Source organism: Perognathus longimembris, chromosome 13, assembly GCF_023159225.1.
Source record: "Perognathus longimembris pacificus isolate PPM17 chromosome 13, ASM2315922v1, whole genome shotgun sequence".
Classification (NCBI taxonomy): domain Eukaryota; kingdom Metazoa; phylum Chordata; class Mammalia; order Rodentia; family Heteromyidae; genus Perognathus; species Perognathus longimembris.
The window spans coordinates 17,656,755-17,679,618 of NC_063173.1; the positions used below are offsets into that span (position 1 = coordinate 17,656,755).

The following is a 22,864-nucleotide window of genomic DNA, read 5'->3' on the forward strand; positions in this document are numbered from 1 at the left end:
ATAGACTTGCTGTCAACAATAGATAATCAAATAAGTTAGGAATAAAGCAGTTGGAATAAAGAACTATGTAAAGTTTTAGATACTTAAAGTTCTTGTTAAACTAAGATTAAACAAGGAAACCTTTACAACAATGTGTTTAATGCATAATAAAATGAAATGACCTTACACATTTCTTCACCAGTAGAAGAGCTATAATTCTATAAAATGGAAAAAATAGAGATTCTAGGTGGCCTTGAAAATTCAACAGTTATTGAACTTGTTTCCCATGATGCAGTAAGTTCTCTTTAAGATATTACTTTTCCCAACATTAGTATTATGGTTGCATATACTAAAAAGCACTGCATTATATATTTTAAAATGATGGATTTATGCCAAGTGTGGTGGTACACACCTGTTATCACAACACTGAGGAGGCTGATCAGGAGGATTGTAACTTTAATACCAGCTTGGAAAACATATTGAGGAAAAAAAGGATTAATTTTATAATAAGTGAATTACATGTCAAAAGACTTACATTTTATTGCCTAGGAAGAAGATGTATACTTGTGCTTAGCTTTAAGCCAACCTAGCAGATTCAAAATCTTTAATAAATACAGGCTATAGATTTCAAACCCAAAATTTTAAGATTCTAGTTAAAAAATATCTTGAAAGGTCTGGGAATGTGGCTTAGCAGTAGAGTACTTGCCTAGCATGTACAAAGCCCTGGGTTCCATTTCTCAGCACCACATAAACAGAAAAAGTCAGAAGTGGTGCCGTGGCTCAAGTGGTAGAGTGCTAGCCTTGAGCAAAAGAAGCTCAGGGACAGTGCTTAGGCCCTGAGTTCAAGCCCCAGGCGTGGAAAAAAACAACAACAAAAAATCTTGAACACAATACAATGACATTTTGCAGTATGAAATCATAGGGATGGGGTCTGGGAGATTATTTTGGGATTTCTTTTTAGTTCAGATTTGATTTCATACTGCAAAATCTCACTGTGTTCAAGTTTGGTGGCAAATATAAAATCTAGAGATGCAGCAAAGGCAGATAGATGGAAAGATGGAAGGTGAGAAAGTAGAAAAGACTCACAGATCATCTTCCATCATGGATCCTTACTGTCTTGGTAACAGAGAAGGAGAGCTCCATAAATACCAGCTGATGAAATTTACTACACATAAAAGTTTCCATATAAAATTGTTTTCTCTCTTTAGTATTTTAAGTACAAACGTTTATTATTTATTTATTTATTTATTTTTGCCAGTCCTGGGGCTTGAACTCAGGGCCTGAGCACTGTCCCTGGCTTCTTTTTGCTCAAGGCTAGGACTCTACCACTTGAGCCACAGTGCCACTTCATGCATTTTCTATATATGTGGTGCTGAGGAATCGAATTCAGGGCTTCATGTATATGGGGTGAGTACTTTACCACTAGGCCATATTCCCAGCCCCACAAACTTTTATTTTTTAAGGAACCAAACTTGCAATTATTTGCAGATTAAAAAATGAAGTGACCAAGAATTCATTCTCCTCATCTATGTCCTATTGTTTTCTGAAACCAAAAGAAAGGCCTTTGTAGGGGGGGCACACAATAAGGGAGAATGAATGTAGAGTGGAGGAGGAATTATTTTTTGTGTCAAGGGTTGAGGCTCTCAGAATTATAAGACACACTCGCAGATGTTACCTGTGGGAACCACTCAGAGTCTCCCAGGGCCTTCAGGAATGTCACTTCTGAGTCAGTAGGGATGGTGCTTGGGATACAAGCCCTCATCAGCTTTTTAAAACTGGCTTTTACTTGCCGGATTTCATGAAATTCAACGGGAACAAACTCACAGTTTAAAGCAAATTCTACCTTGAAGCTCTGTGGATGGAGATGAAGAGAATTAGGCAGATAGGCACATCAAAGAGCAAAGTTTTTATACAGTCAGTTGAAGCCACATGCTGTAGAGGCTGTAACATCACTCTGTGTAATGCATATGGCAGTGGTGTTGGCAAGCCTAGGGGTTTGCTGGAATGGTTAAGTCTAGTCACTGCTAGGGGTAGATTGATTAGTTTAGGAATGCTGTCATTCTAAGAGCTTGAAGAGATTACTGAGTCTAGAATTTGATGCAGTTTATAACATCAAATATAAGCCAATGACACATGACAATATGGTAAATTCAATAGTCTAATCTCAGTTTTCCCAAGATGTACTTAGTAACTCTTTTGCTGGAGGCTAGCTCTTTACTACTTGAGTGACAGCTTTACTTCTGGCTTTTTGGGTAGTTAATTGGTTTTTTTTTTTTTTTGGCCAGTCCTGGGCCTTGGACTCAGGGCCTGAGCACTGTCCCTGGCTTCCTTTTGCTCAAGGCTAGCACTCTGCCACTTGAGCCACAGCGCCACTTCTGGCCGTTTTCTGTATATGTGGTGCTGGGGAATCGAACCCAGGGCCTCATGTATACGAGGCAAGCTCTCTTGCCACTAGGCCATATCCCCAGCCCTTGGGTAGTTAATTGGAAATAAGAGTCTGATGGACTTGGTTTGTTGCCTGAGGTGGCTTCAAACCGTGGTCCTCATATCTCAGCCTCCTGAATAGCTAGGATTATAGGCAGGAACCACCAGTGCCCAGGTATTTTTTTCCTATTATGTAGGTAAATCATTCATTGCAAAAGTGAAAAATAGTGATAAATCTAATTTTACTGTCCTAAGGCTATTAGTAATATATACAACAAAACATGGAAACTATTGATCCCTAACTTTGAGAAGTTTTTTTCCACTCAGTATGAAACACCTGTCACTTGTGTTTATCTTTAGTCCTTATGGAATATACTCTGGTTGCATTTATAATTAAAGAATGCTTCAATGGCTCAGTGGTATACTTCAATTTTGATGTTTGCCTAGTTCTGAAAATTAAAAGTCCTCTAATTTCTCATGCCAAAGAATGAATTATCTCAGACTCATTCCATATTCTTCACATCCTACTCCATCTATTCTACTGGATCATCTGCTTTTCAAAGAGCAAAACTGCTTCCTGGAGATTGTATAGTAATGCAAATGTACTTAATAATATTAAACTATAATCTTAGAAATTACTAGGATGATGAATTTCATTATGTGTTTTTATTATGATTAAAATGCTGCAAAGGACTGCATGTGATCCATTTAGTGTTTATATATATATGTATATATATTTTAAAGGCCTATAAAAATTAAAAAAAAACAGATTTTTTGGTAGTACTAGGGTTTGAACTCAGAAAAAGTTGGAAGTGGTACTGTGGCTCACGAGGTAGAATGCTAGCCTTGAGCAAAAAGAAGCCAGGGAGAGTGCTCAGGCCCTGAGTCCAAGCCCCAAGACTGGCCAAAAAAAAAAATCTATATAAATAAAATGCAGGCTATTATGCAACATAGAAATAAGATGTGAGGGCTTAGGATAAAGAACCGAGCAGTGGACAAGAGTTCTTTTCTATTTTTAAAATAATAGGTAAAAGATGTTTACTTTTTAGTGAAAACAGATTGCTATTTTCTAACTATCTACCAGTGAGGTATGTATATCCTAAACCATGGGAATTAATAAGCATCATGTTGAGATACTCTTATCGGGTATAAGGAATGTGGTCCTATTAAGAATTGTGAACTATACAAGTCAAGAAGGCTAAATTCAAGATGATTTTTTAAAATAACTGTCACTTACTAGCCTTCCTTTATGATACCTTTGTTTGGCCATAAAGGCATAGAATAAGATTGGGACAGTGCTGTGTTAGATAGAATGTGGCACATATCAGACAGATATAAAGCCAGACACTACAGATACAACTGAAGTGATAAAAAACAAAACCTGAATGGAGTATATAACATTGCTAATAACAACTCTTGTGACAGTGTGGTAGAAAATTTAATTTATTGATGAAAGGAAGGAAGGGTTCTAAGTGGTCTATCAGTCTTACTCAAGTATATACAAGGACTGACGCAGAGGTAAGAATTAGGGAGCCAAACCCTGGAGAGTGACTCAGATCACGTATGTATGCTAAAGGTGGAAAGCCTGAGCTCCGGAAAAGACACTGGTGCCAAGGAAGCTTTGCAGGCAACTTTGGATCACTGTTGAAAAGAGTTCCAACTATTTTCTAGAGATACAATTACCTCTATAAGAAGACATGTACATAGATTTAAAAGTTGAACATTACCCAGCCGTTTCATGCACTCTATCTGCCCTAAAGGCTGGTGACTAAGTGATTGCAGCAGTGCAGGCAGTAGGAAGAGTCAGCAATGCCAACCGGCTATAGGAGAGATGACTGGCATCTCAAGGGCTGAGCATGTAGGATCCTGCTGAGAGACTATGCTCAGTGGTTCAGCCAAAGGTCTGCCTACATTGTTCAGTGCTAAACTTTCAGGAGATTTCTGAACAAATACTTTCATTTCCTATACCTTTGTTGGTAGTTGTGACTTGGAGAACATTAAACTCAGGAAATTACTGTTGATTTTTGTCACCATAGTGAAGCTCTTTAACATGGCAATAGCAAAAAATTGATTAACATCTAATATTTTGAATTTTGTGACCTATCTAGGACATGTATCTCTTCCTATTTGTCCTCAAAATGTGAATGAATGTGCCTGACAATACCTAGTCTTGGCCTTCCCTTGCTTCCATATGCATGCCACGATCTTCTCTTCACCCTACATCCTATAGCTGTCTTGCATGGGCACAGATTCCTGTCACAAGAATGTTCATGGGTACTTCCTGTGGAAAACAGCCTGAATAGGACTTATCTTTTCTGTTTTTTACGTGTTTCTTAATATTTCTGATGTTTACCTGAATTTTAAGGATCATTAGTATTTTATGACTAATATACAAATATACACATATGGTGTGCACATATAAATACAGAGCTAAAATTCTGTTTAGATTAAGTTCAGGTTAAGAATCATACTATAAAACTTCCTGGTAAAGCTGGTCTGTGACAGGTCTTCTCACCTGCTTCTGTGTCTTAAACAATTTCTAAGTGAGAGAAAAAAAAAATCTTACCCTTAGTTGTGACTTTTCACCAAATATATAAAGGGCTGCTTGGCGTTTCAAGAGCTGGTTTTGAAGGTAGGTGCTGTTGGTAAAGGAGGCTGGGTGATCCTTGCCTGCCAGCCTGGCACCAACATCAATGAAGGATGTTGGAGAGCTGATCAAGCGAGTGCTGGAGCGAAGACTTGCCCATACACCTTCACAAAAGTGAAGAAAATCGAGTGAGATTGTCTAATGTGGGAATGCCATAGAAGAAAGAAATTGATGCATGCTCTAGAGTTACAGTTTTAAAGGTAATAGTTAACTTACCTCCTGATCATTTGATCCTATGGGATTTCAAAATAATTTAAGTACAGATTCAGAAAGAGCTAAGAAGTCACTCATATATCCCATTTTTATATGTTCATATAAATTCTGCACTTGAAAGTTAACACTGAAATCCTAAGAAAAGTATACTTATTGGAAAAATAGGATACAGGCAGCAATGAAGCCTACACAGAATTCAGAGAAACTCAAATTTTCAGGGCTTGAAATAAGTAAAGGAATATTCTTCTGCACAGTCAATTTAATAAGAAATCTAGATTATAAACTTGAAACTTAATCTACTAAAAGTAGATGAAAATTTATAACTTATATTTATCATGTTAAATGTTAAGTTTTATATATGTAAAAAGTCATAGATGTTGTCAAGTTCTATAAAATGAGAAATTATAAAATTGCTAATGGTGCGTTTCACTTAATTTTGGGAAGCTTTATTTCAAATGTAGTCAGAAGCAGCTAGGTATGGTGGCTCAAGCCTGTAATTGTAGCTACTTAGGAGGCACAGGATAGGGGATCGTGGTTTAAGGCCAGCCTAGGCATAAAAGTTTGAGATTCTATCTCAATCAGTGGTACAGTGGTACATGCTTTTCATGCTGTAGGAATTGCAAAATGGCTGGGTGTGGTGGCATGAGTCTATCATACTACCTTCACAGGAAGCACAAATAGGAGAAACATGGTTCAGGTTGACCCACAAATAAACCAAGACCCTATCTCAAAAAAATGGACAACAGAGAATATGGCCTAGTGGCAAGAGTGCTTGCCTCATATACATGAAGCCCTGGGTTCGATTCCCCAGCACCACATATATAGAAAACGGCCAGAAGTGGTGCTGTGGCTCAGGTGGCAGAGTGCTAGCCTTGAGCAAAGAGAAGCCAGGACAGTGCTCAGGCCCTGAGTCCAAGGCCCAGGACTGGCAAAGAAAAAAAAAAAAAAAAAAAAAAAGAACTCTAATCATTATCTGGGGATATGGCCTAGTGGCAAGAGAGCTTGCCTCGTATACATGAAGCCCTGGGTTCGATTCCCCAGCACCACATATACAGAAAACAGCCAGAAGTGGTGCTATGGCTCAAGTGGCAGAGTGCTAGCCTTGAGCAAAAGGAAGCCAGGGACAGTGCTCAGGCCCTGAGTTCAAGGTCCAGGATTGGCAAAAAAAAAAAAAGAAAAAAAAAAAGGACAACAACAAAAGGGGTAGTAGAGTGGCTAGACTGGCAGAGTATCTACTTAGTAAGTACAAGTCCCTGAGTTTAAAGCCCATAACTGCCCCCCCCCAATCTAGTCAGAAGCAGATATCTTCTAAGACAAAAGCCAAACTAAATAGCTAAAAGTCTTGTGATGTAAATTGACCTTATTTTTAAAAGTTAAGGATTTCTTTATGCAAGTGAATTAAATATTCACCATCTGAACACAAAGCATATACCAACCCTCTAACAGGACTGGTATTGTAGCACTTACAAAACAATAGAACTCTTTCATAAATTCTATGCCTGAAGAGCACAGAGTTCATCCCAGTGATGGATCACAGTGATAGGGCTTTAAGGGTGTTTCAGGAGTTTCGATTTTTGTGCATTGATAAATCAAGCTGTTTCTGAATGACTAGGAGTCACTATGATGTCACATCTGCTTCTCTATCAGTATTTATGAAGTCAGTAGAGCAATTCTTAAGAAAAGGTTTCTTAGGTGATAAACTGTTTTAACATGAAGCCATGGTTCTAACATAGGTATCTTAGATATTATGGCAAGTGCTTTTTTTCTGTAAATTTAAATTTTTTTTTTTTTTGGCCAGTCCTGGGGCTCGGACTCAGGGCCTAGGCACTGTCCCTGGCTTCTTTTTGCTCAAGGCTAACACTCTACCACTTGAGCCACAATGCCACTTCTGGCCTTTTCTGTTTATGTGGTGCTGAGGAATTGAACTCAGGGCTTCATGCATACAAGGCAAGCACTCTACCGCTAAGCCATATCCCCAGCCCTTTTTCTGTAAATTGAATCACAGGAAATCAGACTGTGAATGAAAATAAAGGATATAATCGACAGATGTGAAAAATCACTTGTAACATATACTTTAATATGAAAATGGTTTAAAAGAATAACACATCATGACACATAATACAGTACCTTGATTATGACTCTTTCCTTAGCTGAAGATGTGGAATTTGAGTAAAACATTTATCTCAGAACCCATGCACTAGTAGGTCAGATTAAAGACAGAAGAAATAAAATGTATACTGCAGCAAACATTAGAGGAGGTTGAGTAAGAGAGCAGGCTGTTTAGTTTTTCAGATTAAGTTAACATAGGGGGAAAATGTATATTTAATAAAAGTGGGAGATTTAATTAACAGAAAGATGCACAGTCATAAAAGGATGAACTGAGTGTTAAATGAAATTTCAAAACCTTTTTATCAATGCTGTAAGCAATATGAAATGGACAGGACAGCAGGCGGTGCCACTAAAAAATTATACCAAATGGAATAAGCTTTTGAAAAGGATCAGAAATAATATTATATAATCTAAGGAATTTGGGTTATGTGTGTAAACAATAGAAATACACTGGCACTAGGATTAAGGTGATTGGATGGCAAATGCTACATGTGTACAGCACATTTGTTATTTGAGCAAGGTCATATCAGGAAACAAGAAAGCTCTAACAACCATTTGGAATAACTAAGGGCATGATTTTACAGTAGAATATTAAGCAATGCCACACTACCTTCTCATCTTCCCATTCAGAAATTATACTTTCCATAAATGTAGTAGTTAGAGGCAGCAAAAATTCTTGATCTTGTGACAATTCCTAATACCATTAATAAGACAGCTTGTGATGACTGAAAGTAATGACTCCTTTTAAAACCCTTACTTGTACCAAAATGATAGGCAGTATTAGAGATAATGCTTTTGTAATATGAGTAATATTGTTTCCCCCCACCCTGATATACTGTTTTGTGACTAAAAATAGTCAGTGTAATTTCTTGAGCAAAGGACTACTCAAGTCCATTATGGGAAAATACTCTATTTATTTGGGATTACTAACTAAAAGCTGTAAGCATCTTTTAGCTCTACCATGAGAAATTGTGCAAAATATAATACTATGACAAAAGAAAAATCACTAGAAGTGATTTTCATTCTTTTTCTTTTTTTTCCTTGGCGCATCAGTGGTTTCTTTGTTCAGTGATTTTCATTCTTATCTCACTTCTTTGGAAGAAGGAAATTAAGAGTAGCATGACTAAGTGGCCAAAGAAAGTTCGAAAGTAAGACTTTGCAAAGGTGCTGGCTAATGGTTTACAGAGAATGCCAGGATAGAACAACGGCTTGGGTCTTCATGGCAAAGGTACATTGCCTCATGTGTACTGAATGCTTTCTCTTTCTGCTGAAATTTTGTGCTTCCCTATTGGGATGTAGGACTAAGATTATAGTGAAGCTTGAGTACTTCCTGATTTTGTATATGGTTGAGATCACAAATTACTCAAGTGCTGGTGCTATTCTTTTTACTTTGTTCAGATCAAAGGATAGAAGGGAAAGAGATGTGTAGGTTGGCTATGGGGACAGGGCATAAGACTATCAATGTGACCTGATATTTAGCCCAATACACGAGACAAAATGTACTGAGTACACTCACTGCATTGAAATGGCACAACACTGAACTAATTCTAATCCTAGTTATATTATTTGCCATGTGAACTTCGTTCAGTAAAGTCACTTATAATCTCTTTTAGTCTTTCAAAATACCTATCTTGGAGGTTATTTCAAGGATAAAATAATGCATGTAGAGGAACTTAAAGGGCCATGAATATGTAAAGGACAGAACATTTAAAAACTGCCTTCTGGGGCTGGGAATATGGCCTAGTGGTAAAAGTGCTCCCTCGTATACATGAAGCCCTGGGTTCGATTCCTCAGCACCACATATATAGAAAAGGCCGGAAGTGGCACTGTGGCTCAAGTGGTGGAATGCTAGCCTGGGGCAAAAAGAAGCCAGGGACAGTGCTCAGGCCCTGAGTTCAGGCCCCAGGACTGGCAAAAAACAAACAAACAAACAAAAACAAAAAACACCCACAAAAAACTGCCTTCATGGAACTGTTCTTTTTTTTCTTGTGATTACATCAGGCTCAGGTTCTTTATTGTATTTATCATCAGGTTCTTTATTACATTTATATTTAAGATGTAGTACTGTTTTTCTCATGACTTTTCTCTATTCAACAATGTAATTTCTCCAAGTTTTAAGTAATACGTGCTTTCCCCTTGGGACTTAAAAATCTATTTTAATTTCAATTGGAAAGCAATGTTATTCACACATTTTTCTTTCTTATGAACTCATCATCATCATGTATGCCGAATGTAAAATGATCATCCTGACTGAAAAAAAAAGGCGATGGTCCATCTCGGTTCTGGCTTGTCCGAGCAGGAAAGGCATACAATGAAAATAACATAAGAAAACCAAGAATTAAACTGTATGACAAGGACAATAATGTGAAAATAGAAGAGAAAAAAGAAAGCTAAGAGAAAGGGTTAGAGATGAAGATCTTGTCACACAGAGAAAGTTAGCAACTTTTGGAGAAGTAGAAAAGCTCTCCAGAAGAATGAAGAATAATGTACTTAAAGGTAGACATGAAACAGTGAACTAAAGTATGGAACTATCTGTACCTAGTCTTGTCCTGGTTATCTAAACATGTGTATACTTGTCATGTTCATGTTGTAGGAAATCTTTTGATACTTCTCAAAATGACTTATCCTAGCCCACTGCTTCTACTGTATGTAGAGGATAGATACTATCAGAAAAGACAAAGAATAAGGGATCTAGATATCTCTTCTTTCAATTTGTCACTGAAACACTGGAAGATCTGGGAGGATTTGGGAGTGAAAAGTTGAGAGGAAAAGAATTGTTTTCATTTCTGGTTCTAGCTTAAGATATCAGAAGGATATATGTATCTGAACAGAAGCAAACTTAAAAGGAAACACTAAATTCATGATAATTTTCAGCAGCAAGTATTTCGGAAGGGTGTCAAGAAAATAATTATAGACTCACATTTCCATAAAAATGGGTCAAAACCAAACTAAATGGATTTAACCCAAAGAAGTAAATATAGTCTTTCAGGTATCTTTGAGACAATTATAAGCCATGGACCTGAGGCCAATATAAAAACATAATGTAGTTGAAACAGATTAGTGAAAATCCATGGGACTTAGGTAAAAACATTAAAGACCTTTTATTTATTTATTTTTATTATTATTTTTTTTTTTGGCCAGGCCTGGGCCTTGGACTCAGGGCCTGAGCACTGTCCCTGGCTTCTTTTTGCTCAAGGCTAGCACTCTGCCACTTGAGCCACAGCGCCACTTCTGGCCGTTTTCTGTATATGTGGTGCTGGGGAATCGAACCTAGGGCCTTGTATATCTGAGGCAGGCACTCTTGCCACTAGGCTATATCCCCAGCCCCATTAAAGACCTTTTTAACTTGAATTTATATTACCACATGGCCAAACATAAGACATAATGGATAACATGTTCTTGCTGAAGCTTCCAAAGGCATATTTTGCCCTTGTATTCAAAGGCAGGGTATTGGTGGAAAAGACTCACTAAATATTTCCTGGAAATTGGTTCTACTAAAAAGTTGAATGGAAAAATTACTGACTTGCCTTTTCTCTGAGTAGGGACAGTACTGGGGTTTGAATGCAGAGAAATCTCATGGACTTTCCTGCCTGGCCTGCTTTGAACCACAATTCTCAGATTTAGTTTCTTGAGCAGCTAGGATTGTAGGCATGAGCCACCAATGCCCAATTCTGGTTATTTTTGAGACAGGGTTGTAGATTTACCCTGAGATAAAGGTCTTGAGAGCTACTTTTTGCCCAGGCTGGCCCTGGAAACACCGCACAGCTGGAATGACAAGTGTATACCACTGTGACCAACTATAGGGTGAGATGAAGTCTTGCTAATTTTTTGGCTGGTGTAACCCCAAACCACAATCCTCCCAATTTTAGCCTTTCAGTAGATAAGAGACTACAGGCATAAATCATTATGCCTGACTTGCCTTCTTGTCAATATAATTTGAGCATCTCTAGTCTGGAAATCTAAAATATTAAAATCTGAAGCTTCTTGGGTATTGATATGATGCTCAAAATGTTATGGGTTTTGGAGTATTTTGGACTCTAGAATTTTGATTTAAAAATGCTTAAACTATAGTCTATTCAAATACTCCAGAATCTAAAAAATACTAAGATCTGAAATGCATTTGGTCCCAAGCATTTAAGATAAAATATATTCAATCTGTATAAACATTTAGATGGTAATAAAGAAAGCTGCAATGCGGAACCAACTCTTGACAGGAGTTCTTCGCAACAGAAATACTAGAAATCTTAGGAAAATAATGATATTCTAGAAATTTAGGAAAAAATCAAAATATGACTGTTTTGGATTATGTTGTGTCCCCCCCCCCCAAATTAATGTGAAGTCCTGCCCCCCTCATAACTTCAGAATGTGAATTTATTTGGAAATAGAGTTATTGAAAATGTAATGATTTATAATAATAGGTCACACTGGAGTAGGGTGGGCCCTTAATACAAGGGCTGTGTCCTTATAAAAAGTGGTAATTTAAAGACAAGAATAGAGAAAAACACCTTGTGAAGATGAAAGTAGAGCTCTAGGTTATGTTCCTCTAAGGCAGGAATGTCAAAGATGGCCAGAGAATCTGCAGAAGTGGGGAGAGAGGTTTGGAAACAGATTTTCCCTCACAGCCCTCTGGAGAATCAATCAGCTTCTGGCAACTCAGTCATAGATTTCTAGCACTTCCGGAGTCCGAAGGTTATTGGGGTTTAAGCAGCTCAATTTGTGGCACAATTTGTGGTTAGCCTTAGAAAATTTAGCAATGGCCTCAAGGCTTGACATATTACTATAATGGAAGATGACACAAAGTTGAAAGCACTTAGGAAATACTGCAGTATCAAAATTCTGATGAGGTGGAAAAAAGCATCCAAATATGACTATTAAGGACAAAAATATGGTTTTCAGAAGGAGAAAAAGTTCATTTTATAAAATAGAGCCTCTATTCTGATTCTGAATCAAATGGCTACTTAGGAAAAAGTACTGATTTTTAAAGGTATGTCAAAATAACCATGACATCTTTTATGATTCAGGTAACAGTTTAAGAGACTGGCAAATCTTGGACTAAGGGATTAGCAGAGACTTAGAACAATGGCCCCAGTGAATTTTGTTTTATTTATTTTTTTGCCAGTTTTGGGCCTGAATACAGGGCCTGGGCACTGTCCCTGAGCTTCTTTTGCTCAAGGCTAGCACTCTACCACTTTAGCCACAGCACCACTTCCAACTTTTTCTGTTTTTGTTGTATTGAGGAATTGAACCCACGACTTCATGCATGCTAGGCAAGCATTCTACTACTAAGCCACATTCCTAGCCCCCCCACGTGAATTTTCATAGAAAAACCAGTACAGAACAGTCTCTTTCTTGAGAGAGGCTTACATTATTTTGCTGTAGGCCTTTGTTCTTAGCTCTGGTTTATTCAAATTAAAACAAAACAAAATCAACAATAAACCACATGAATGATTCAAGTGAACAAAACTAGTACCTGGATAGAACATTATTAGTTCATATCCAAAAACACCCCAAAAGATAAATTTGTAAGCAAAGCACATAGTTTGTTTAAACAGCAACCTCCCAGACTAGTACATTGAGAACAGTAGCATATATAAAGCAAACAGGAATTTCAAATGGTATTAACCTTAGCAAGGGCTTAATCTCCAAATGTTACCCCCATAGTTAATGAAATCTTAGGTAGCCTGAACACTAGATTTGATCACAATGTGATAAGATGGTGAACAGACTACAATCCAACAACCAGGGATATTTAGTTAATAAAACACTGGTAGAAAACATAAGAACAGATTTTAAAGCTAAAGACCTGAAGGTGGAAATTAGACTTAGTTTCTAATTTTAGAAGGCAGAGTTAGGATCAATATATGAAAGTTACGGGGTAGCGAATTTTTAGAACAATATGAGAAAGAACAATGAGAAAGTTGCTTACATATGGGAAGGATTATTTCTGAGAAGAAATGAATTTCCCATTACTGATAATGTTTAAGCAGAACCAAGATCATTTGGCATGCTTTTAAGGAGATTCAGGTTTCTATGGGGGTGAGAAGTATCTAGGATTTTTTTGACTCCACTGGGAAGCAGGAAAACTTTATAGTCAGGATGCCTGGTTTGCAATTTCCTCTGCATAGTTAAAAGCTATGGCCTAGAAGAGGGGCAAAAGAAATGATAACATTGTTCTGTTTTCTGAAAGATTTGTTTGAAGTATAAAATAGAAGTAAAACTAGTATGTCTTGGACTCACAGCCTTGGGTCTAGTATCTTTTTGTTTATAAGGCTGTTTATATTTTTTAAAATCATATCTTTCTGCCCTTTGAACCTGGTGACTCTCTCAGGACTGATCACCATTGCAATGTACTCCCCTCATTTTCTAATCCTCCCAAACACATCGATATGTAAGATATAAGCAATGACTGTCTCATGAGGCAAAATTTGGTCATCATGTTAGCAATAAATTTGATCACTTAGAGAGAAGGGCAATTAAAAGTAATCTGAACCATAATTGATTGAGTTTAAAATAATCACTATCTAGAAAAATGTTTTTGAGGTTGTATCAGTCAGTGCTCAGTTATAAAATCAATCTTACTAACCTCCTCGAGCAAAGCTATTGGATGGGTTTACATCCAAATGTCCTGGCACTACCTGCTTAAGCACAGTGGACATTCTTGAAGTCATCTTTTCAGTCCCTAAAAGTCAGCCAAAAAGAAGAACAAAAACCATATCGTTTGGGTTAACATTACTCAAATAACAAAAAGTTATCTTCATGTGTAGCATGTCTAATTGCTGCCAAACACTGTGCTTTTTAAATACCAAAGCTTAATTAGAGATAACAAGGCAATGTTATTTCGTCAGAGATTACACACATTTGAAAGATTATAGAGTTAAGTTTGGCAAATGCAATCAGAGAATTTAATGATAAATGAAGCAAGGCATGCATGGTGTTACTTTACAAGAAAAGCCACTTTTTGCTTATGTAAAGAGCTAATTCAAACAGCTGATTAAGCCAAAGAGACCAACTTTTCAAGTTACATGCTCCTCTCTAACACGTTAGGGTTACCTCTACATGAACCCTTTGGGGTTCCACCACATGATAACTGAAACAGAATATTAGTACAAGTCTTAATGGCTTCATTCAAATATACAGAAAATAAACTAATGCAAACTCATAAAAGGCCAAAGAAATTTTGGGAATTTCAAACTTAAACACAATGATTTTAATACATATACATTTAGCAAACAGGCTGTTTAATTTGAAAATTCCATTTCATAACAATATCTTAAAGGTTTATGCAAATCAAATTCCTGAATAAAGAAACTGACCTTATGTTCTTTACCTCTTAACTGTTTCTAAAAGAAAATAATGGAATCACTAAGTATAGTGATTAATTACTAGACATTACAGTGGTATTGACTTGTAAGTATAGGAGCTACACTTAATGGTCCCATAGGGTAAACATTTTTAAAACAGTCATGTTGAAGAAACAGTTATTATAACTAAAAAAAACGAATCCTAGAATTATATCTGTTTTTCATAGTAGTCATTAATAAGAAGAGTATTATAAATCTTACCTGGAGACAGAGAAAGTGCTGGCCTGACAGTAAGTGTATTGTTGCCTCTGAGTTTCTGATGGACAGAAACTGCATTCAATAAAGCTTGCAAGTACTTTTCTTGTTCTATGCTACTGGAAGATTCTAAAGAGGAGGTAGGAGCTACAAAAGGAAAAGAAAAAAGATAAAATGATTTCCCTGTTAAAGAAGCTTTTATAGATAACAGCTTATATTTTGTCCATATAGTCTCATAATACCACATCCAAATGTAAAAACCAACTCTACTTAAAGCCCTCATCAATTAAATGGCTAATCCTACGATGCTGGCTTCATCACACCTATTTCTAAGATGCTTCATCATCATAGTAGACCTTAAAGTCTTCTTTTCAGTCTCTAGAGAATGCAGAAAGAGCCCACGTCTGAAAAACCAGCACAGGGGCTATTCCCAAGCACAGGTATAGCTAAAAGTGATAATCCCCTAGATTAGCCACTTTTAACACCTTGCCCATACTGCTGTTTGGGAGTGGAGGATGGAGTGAGTTTGCTGGGCATCCTATAATCCACAGCGGTGGTTTCCCAATACCAAAAGCTTTATTCCAATTTTGTTACACAGGCCTAACAGGAGGAGACAACCCTATACAGGGATTTGTTGGGGAAAGAGTACAAAGAAGAATGGAAGAAGATGGGGAGTATGAAAGGAACAATTACAACTAGATTCCTTGATCCTCCAAAATAAAGAAGGGAAAAAGTAAACAAAGATGGAAATAATCATGAGATCAAACAACTGGAAGGACCATAAGCCATGTATGTGTGGAGCAAAACACAACCACTAAATCTAGCTTAAACACTTTAAAGAGTAACAAGAAGGTATAAATTTTCTTACAACTTGAACAGAAAATAATTAAAATTTCAAAATCAACTCTAAGATGCTATTATACTCTATAAACTCTAAGGTGTCATCATTTGTAAGATAGTCTTGCAATTTAAAACTGATCAAATTAATTGGAAGGTGGATCCCAATTTTAAAGACATTAAAAATGAATGTTTGCTCAAAAAAATGAAATACAGTAAGTTAATATTAAATTAGAAACCAGTAAAGTAAGTTTCATTCTTTCCCTATGAAGAGCTCAGCAGCATGCTCACTAGGTACTTACTCCTAAAATGATTAATGTGGATATTTACATGTCATACTCTGGTTTCAGATCATATAAATCTTTCACCTTTTACTTGCATGTGATCATATTCTATTACATACACTATGTGGCTTTGGAGGATTCCCCACAACATAAACTGGTAAAAGTCAATATCGTCCAGTTACACTAGTGCTGAGACTCTATGCCAGGCAGAATATAACATTGTCTATGTGCTACCCTTATGCCAACCTAAAGATTAAGGACATATTAGCCAAGCTCAAAAAGTACCTTTTGAAGGAAATAAAAATGACCAACACAGACACATGAAGAAGTGCTCAATATCTTTTTCTATAAAAGAAATGCAAATCAGAACTACATTGAGATTTCACCTCACCTCAGATGACCATTATCAAGAAAACAAATAATAACAGATGCTGTCGGGGATATGGCCAAAAGGGAACTCTACTACACTGTTGGTGGGAGTGTGAACTTGTTCAATCACTCTGGAAAGCAGTGTGGAGGTTCCTCAAAAGACTAAACATAGAGCTCCCCTATGACCCAGCAATCCCATTCCTGGGCATTTACCCAAATGATCACAAACAAGGCAAAACTAAAGGTATCAGCATAACTATGTTCACTGCAACCTTATTCACCATAGCCAAGACATGGAATCAACCCAGATGCTCTTCAGTAGCTGAATGAATTAAAAATGTGCTATCTATCTATCTATCTATCTATCTATCTATCTATCTATCTATCTATCTATCTATCTATCTACCTACCTATCTACCTACCTATCTATCTATCTATCTATCTATCTATCTATCTATCTATCTATCTATCTATCTCTGTCTAGTGCTACCATCAGAAAGAATGATACTGTCCCATTCATAAGGAAATGGAAAGACTTGGAAAAACATGAAGTGAAGTAAGCCAGACCCAAAGAAACATAGGCTCTATGGTTTCCATCATCTGTAATAACTGGTATATGTCTAGGATAGTCCTAGCAGAGGATCACAATAGCCCAACAGCTATGTACCTATGACCTTATGAAATGATGCTAATCGAAATGATCTTAACGATGTGGAAACAAGGTTTTTTTCTTCCTTTTCTTTCTTTCTTTTTTTTTAAGGTGTATTATTTACAGTTCGTTTGTCTGGTTTTTAAAAAAATTCTCCTCAGGTTTATTCCCTGTGGTCACTTTCTGATTTCGGTCCCCTTTGTCCTATGTATGTTTATCTGATTTGGGGTAGGGAAGGAGAATCACAGAAAAGGTGGGACAAAGGGTGAACCAATGCAACAACGATACAAGGCAATATGCTGGAAATGAACTTTACAACTTGGGAGGAGGGGAGGGAAAGTGAGAGACAGTGAGGAATGGGCTAAAACTATTTGAAAAGAAATGATACTCATTACCTGACTTATGTCGCTGTAACCCCTCTGTACATCACCTTTACTATAAAATTAAAAAAGTTTACTTAATTTTCTTTATTTTTAAATTGTTATTATAAAGGTGATGTACAGAGAGGTTACAGTTATATAAGTCAGGTAATGAGTATCATTTCTTTTTGGACATATAATCTCTTCCCTTACTCTCTCCCAGTTTTTCCCTCCTGAGCCACTCATGAATTGTATAGTTCATTTTCAATACAGTGTCTAGCAAGTACCACTGCTGCATTTATTCACTCTTTGTTCCTCCATTTCTCTGCCCCCTTTGCTCTCTCAAAGACAGATAAGTGAACAAACAAGACAAAAAGAAAACAAAAACAAAGAAAAAAATCTCATTTCCATTTCCTGGAGTTCATTTTGATAACTATTATTTTATATGACCAGAGGGATACAGGCATTGTGCTTTTGTGTTCTTCCCCTAACAGTATCCACCTCTGGTCTCACTGTATGAGCTTATCTCATTTCAAAGGGGAAGAATGTTGATCTTTATAATGGAATTTGATATTTTTACTGAGCATTTATAAGCTAGAAGCTATGAGAAAACTCAACAAAATATAGCTCCTGATAGCAAGACCTTACACACGATACTTGCTAATATCATCAGAAAAAGGGACAATAGCACTTATTATATCCCTAGCTTCTTAAAACAGTTCCTTGAGAATTCCTAAGGCAGCATTTTATTCATTAATTTGCTTCAACTGTGCATATAGGAATGAGACAGGATATCTGACATCACATTGTACAAAATTCTTACTTGCAACTGAGGTCAAAAGTTGTTAAATATATTTGGATGATTCCCAGAAAAAGAAAAAGAATTGTTACAATCTAGTTTCCATCTGTGGATACTCTGGTTTTCTGAAATGCCAAGTACCCTATAACCTGTTACAATAATTTCTAATTACTATTACAATAATTTCCATTAAATGTTGAAATATAGATCAGATGCACTAAGCAAGACACACACTGGAATAGTTTATGTGTGAGACAAGAACAAAGATGGTATTTTACTTAGTTTTTAGGAAGACATTTTCTTTTGTTATATTTTTCCTTTGAGATAAGGTCTTGCTATGGTACTGCGGCGATAGCTTTGAACTCCTGTGCTCAAGTGATTCTCTTAATCTTCAAGTAACTGAGTTACAGAAGTGTGTTAGTATGTATGTCTGGCTTATTTTTAAGAATACTCTTTAAGTAAAAGGGTCATAATTTGTGCTGTAGAGAGTTGCTTACCGGTCTGAGGGGAGTTCTGAGATTTGAAAAGACCAACAACTCCCTTCCCATGGAATCCTCCAGATCGGAGGAGTAGAGTACCACTTCTTGAGTTCTTCCAACATACAACAGGTAGACGATTGTGTCGATAGCAGCGGGCTACTCTTGGTAAACTACTGTCCTGTACAGCTTGAGGTATGACTAAAAGGCCAGGATAGCTTCAGCATGTAAGGAGAAAAGGATTGAGAGAGAGAGAGAGAGAGAGAGAGAGAGAGAGAGAGAGAGAGAGAGAGAGAGAATATAAGAATATGAAAAACACAAATATGAGCAACATATCAATAATTTTGTTTGCTTTTCTGCCACTGACTTAAAGCCATTTCTTGTGTGTGTGTGTGTGTGCGCGCCTGTTTCTTCCTAGACATATTTTGAAGGCAAAGCCAACAGGATTTTCTGATAGATTTGATGTGAGAGTTCTGCTTTTATTTTTTTAACTTGTTTGTCCCAAGCAGCAGCACACCACCCTGACACCACCACTTATACTTATTTACAAAGAGAATTTAGTGAAGACAGAAAAAATATTGCCTATCCAGAGTCTCAACTTCTCAGTATTTCATTCATAATGTTTATTTGGAAATACTGTAAAATTATACTCCCAACAAACTTTTTCTCAAGTTTCTAGGGTTATTTGAAATTTACATTGACACACACACACACACACACACACACACACACACACACACACTTACTTCAGAAACTGGAAAACTGAAAGTATTTGATGCAAGTCTTACAATTTACAAAGTGCTTTCCAAGCTAGTCAGCAGGAATTTATAAAAACAAAGAAAATAATTTATCTAGAGATGTAAGCACTAAACTTGTAGATGGTAAAATGTAGTTTGGGAAATATACTTACATATAATAGAGCAAGATATAGCACTTAATATACTTGAAAAATGATAGGAGGTGACAAGAATAGAAAAAATATTGATTTATATCCTTTAAGAAAAATTTTAGGAAAACATTCTAATCAGAGAGCACAGAGAATCCTGTCTACACCTAGGTTAGCAAATTACAGCCTGTGGACTGTGAGTGTGAGTGAGTGTGTATGTATGTATGTATGTATGTATGTATTCTTCATATTATCTTTACACATAGTAGAAAAGAGGGAATCTAGGAAGAAAAAGACAGATAATGGAAATTCATAAAAGGAACAGCACTCTTTCTCCTGCTGTCCTCATATAGGCAGTTTTCAGTGATAACAGTTGCTCTGAGAATACCAAAGAGATGCGTATTCATGCTGCATAGAAACTATCTCTGAAACATATATCCCTGGGGAGCTTGCTCCCCCTCTCTGGTATTTCAATATATGGGGGATGAATATAATCCATCAAGAAAGACTCAAACTGGAAGAAAGTTCTCTTTTTAGAGCTCACTGACACTTACCTCCGGCACAGTGAATACAGCCTGTTGGAAGCAGTGATTCGGAAATACTCCGGTTTTGAACGGGAGGAGCTGCCACTTATGGTTCCCAAACCTAAACGCTGATAGTCTCTGAAACAAGCTTTTTCTACTAGCTGTTCCATCGTAGACTTCTCTGAGGCCTTCAGGGTGGTACTTGTAGGAAGTTCACTATCATCTGAAACTATTATACAGAGACAAGTTTTGCAGAAAAAAATTCAAAATGTTTTTTTCTTTTTACCAGTTCTGGGGTTTGAATTTAGGACCAGGGTGCTGTCCTTGAGCTTCCCCCCCCCCGCCCCCTCAAGGCTAGTGCTCTACCACTTGAGCCACAGTTCTACTCCCAGCTTTTTGGTAGTTAGAAATAAGTCTTAGACCTTCCTGCCTGGGCTGGCTTTGAAATGTAATTCTCAGATCTCAGCCTCCTGAGTAGCTAGGATTATAGGTGTGAGCCAGTGACACTTTGCTGGAACATTAATTTTCATTAGAAACTTCTGGATTAACCAAAAGCTCATCAGAGAGAAAAAGACCTCCTGTCTCCTTAGAATAGCATAAAGTTATTCTTTATTTCGGGAAATATATTTATTGGAGGATGTGATGTATATGAAAAACTCCTTCACAGTTTTCTAATCACAGGTTACCAATTCCTTAAAGATTTTAGACATGGGATAATTTACTCAATCATGTGTTTTAGGGATGACTTAAAAGAAAAAAAGGCATTCTTAAATAATATTGCATGTTGTAAGTAACAACAAAAACATCCATGTTAAAAACCATCTTAAGGGCTGGGGATATGGCCTAGTGGCAAGAATGCCTGCCTCCTATACATGAAGCCATGGGTTCAATTCCCCAGCACCACATATACAGAAAACGGCCAGAAGTGGCGTTGTGGCTCAAGAGGCAGAGTGCTAGCCTTGAGCAAAAAGAAGCCAGGGACAGTGCTCAGGCCCTGAGGCCAAGCCCAGGACTGGCAAAAACAAAAACAAAAACAAAAACAAAATCTTAATTGAGGCCAGGGTAGGAACATATGGGATGAGGGGAAATGATTCAGGTGCACTAGACATGCTAAACTGGAACACCCCTCCCCCCCCTTCTTTTGGCTTCTTTTTGCTCAAGGCTAGCATTCTACCTCTTGAGCCATGTGCTACTTCTGGCTTTTTCTGTTTATGTGGTGCTGAGGAATTCAAACCCAGGGCTTCATGCATGCTAGGCAAGCACTCTACTGCTAAGCCACATTCCCAGCCCAATTGTAACCCCTTTGGACAACCTCCTCCTTTCCCCCCTTTGGGTCCTGGAGCTGTCCCCAAGCCTCTTTGTGCTCAAAGCTAGTATTCTACTACTGGAGCCATCGCACCACTTCCGGTGTTTTCTGAGTAGTTTATTGGAGATAAGAGTCTCATGGACTTTGCTGCCCAGGCTGGCTTCAAACTGTGATTCTCAGATCTCAGCAGCTTGAGTAGCTAGGATTGCAGGTGTGAGCCGCTGCCTCCTGACTTGTACGACCTTTTCAAGTTATTTATTTAAAAACCTGTCCTCTCCCTCTTTCCTCCTCTTCTTGACATTTAGATGGACAAGTTAAATTGTATCCCTTTTATACAATCTTTTGAAGTTATTAAAAAAAAATCTCTTCCCTCTTCCTCTCCTCCACCGTCTGTGATGGTCCTGGGGTTTGAATTCAGGGGCTGGGCACTGTCCCTGAGTTTCTTTACTCAAGGCTAGTGCTCTATCGCTTGGGCCACAGCTCCACTTCTGGCTTTTTTTGGTTAATTAGAGATAAAGAGTTTTACAGACTTTCTCCTGCCTAAGCTGGCTCTGAACCATGCTTTTCAAATCTCATACTTCCGAGTAGCTAGGTGTGAGCCACTGGCACCTGGTTTCTATTTACTTATAATGTGAAAGAAGTCACATCAGACTTCCAAAGTTTTGGGACATGAACTCACAGTACTAATATGTAAGGGAAAGGTATGACTCTCTTCCATTAAAATTAAAAACAAAAAAGATGAAAACGAAGAACTTATCCCTAAATATAAAACATAGTATTTCAATGTGTAGCTTTAACAGCATAATATAATCAGCTATTAGTTTTATATCGATCTTTATTTTCAGAAAAGCAAAGACTATTTAATATAATTGTGTATTATGGTGGAATAATTATCATGAAGCAATAGTTTTTTTGGAGGTAGGAAGGGTAGCCTCAAATTTCTGGGGGCCGAAGTGATACTCTTGTTTCAGTCTTCAGAGTAACTGAGGCTACAGGTATGAACCATTTTAAAAGTGTACACAATCTTTGAATATTCAATGTCCTTATTCTATTAGAATAAGGCATAGGGTACTCTGTAGCTAAATTTTCTATGCAATGGGTCTTCCTTTTATTCCATTAACTAAAATCCACAGAAGAATTGCCAAAGCATGGACTCAATAAAGGAGAAATATAAGTATATGGAATAGTAGGAAAATAATATTTTCTTTTCTTTTTTGTTGGTTGTGGGGCTTGAACTCGGGGTATGGGTGCTGTCCTTGAGCTCTTTTTTGCTTAAAGCTAGCACTCTCCCACTTTGAGCCACAGGGCCATTTTCAGTTTCTGGTGGATAAGAGGAGATAAGAGCTGCTGATTTTCCTGCCCAGGCTGGCTCAGAACCACAATCTAGGTTATAGGTGTAAGCTACTGGCACCCAGCTGCTGCTGCTTCTTTTTTTGAAAATAATTTT

General features: G+C 37.3%; 1 protein-coding gene across 2 annotated transcripts in view; it reads right to left on the minus strand.

Annotated features, from left to right (window-relative positions):
- Window positions 1-22,864, minus strand: part of Sbf2 (SET binding factor 2) — a 263,756-nt gene that overhangs the window by 26,352 nt on the left and 214,540 nt on the right. The window contains exons 26-31 of one of the 2 annotated variants that reach the window (XM_048359587.1): window positions 20,142-20,340; window positions 18,723-18,919; window positions 14,935-15,075; window positions 13,956-14,051; window positions 4,970-5,154; window positions 1,655-1,831 (exon numbers count right to left, since the gene is read on the minus strand). In XM_048359587.1, the coding sequence (XP_048215544.1) occupies window positions 1,655-1,831; window positions 4,970-5,154; window positions 13,956-14,051; window positions 14,935-15,075; window positions 18,723-18,919; window positions 20,142-20,340 (995 nt within the window). The remainder of the gene's footprint in view (window positions 1-1,654; window positions 1,832-4,969; window positions 5,155-13,955; window positions 14,052-14,934; window positions 15,076-18,722; window positions 18,920-20,141; window positions 20,341-22,864) is intronic. The other variant, XM_048359588.1, reaches the window with a different exon arrangement.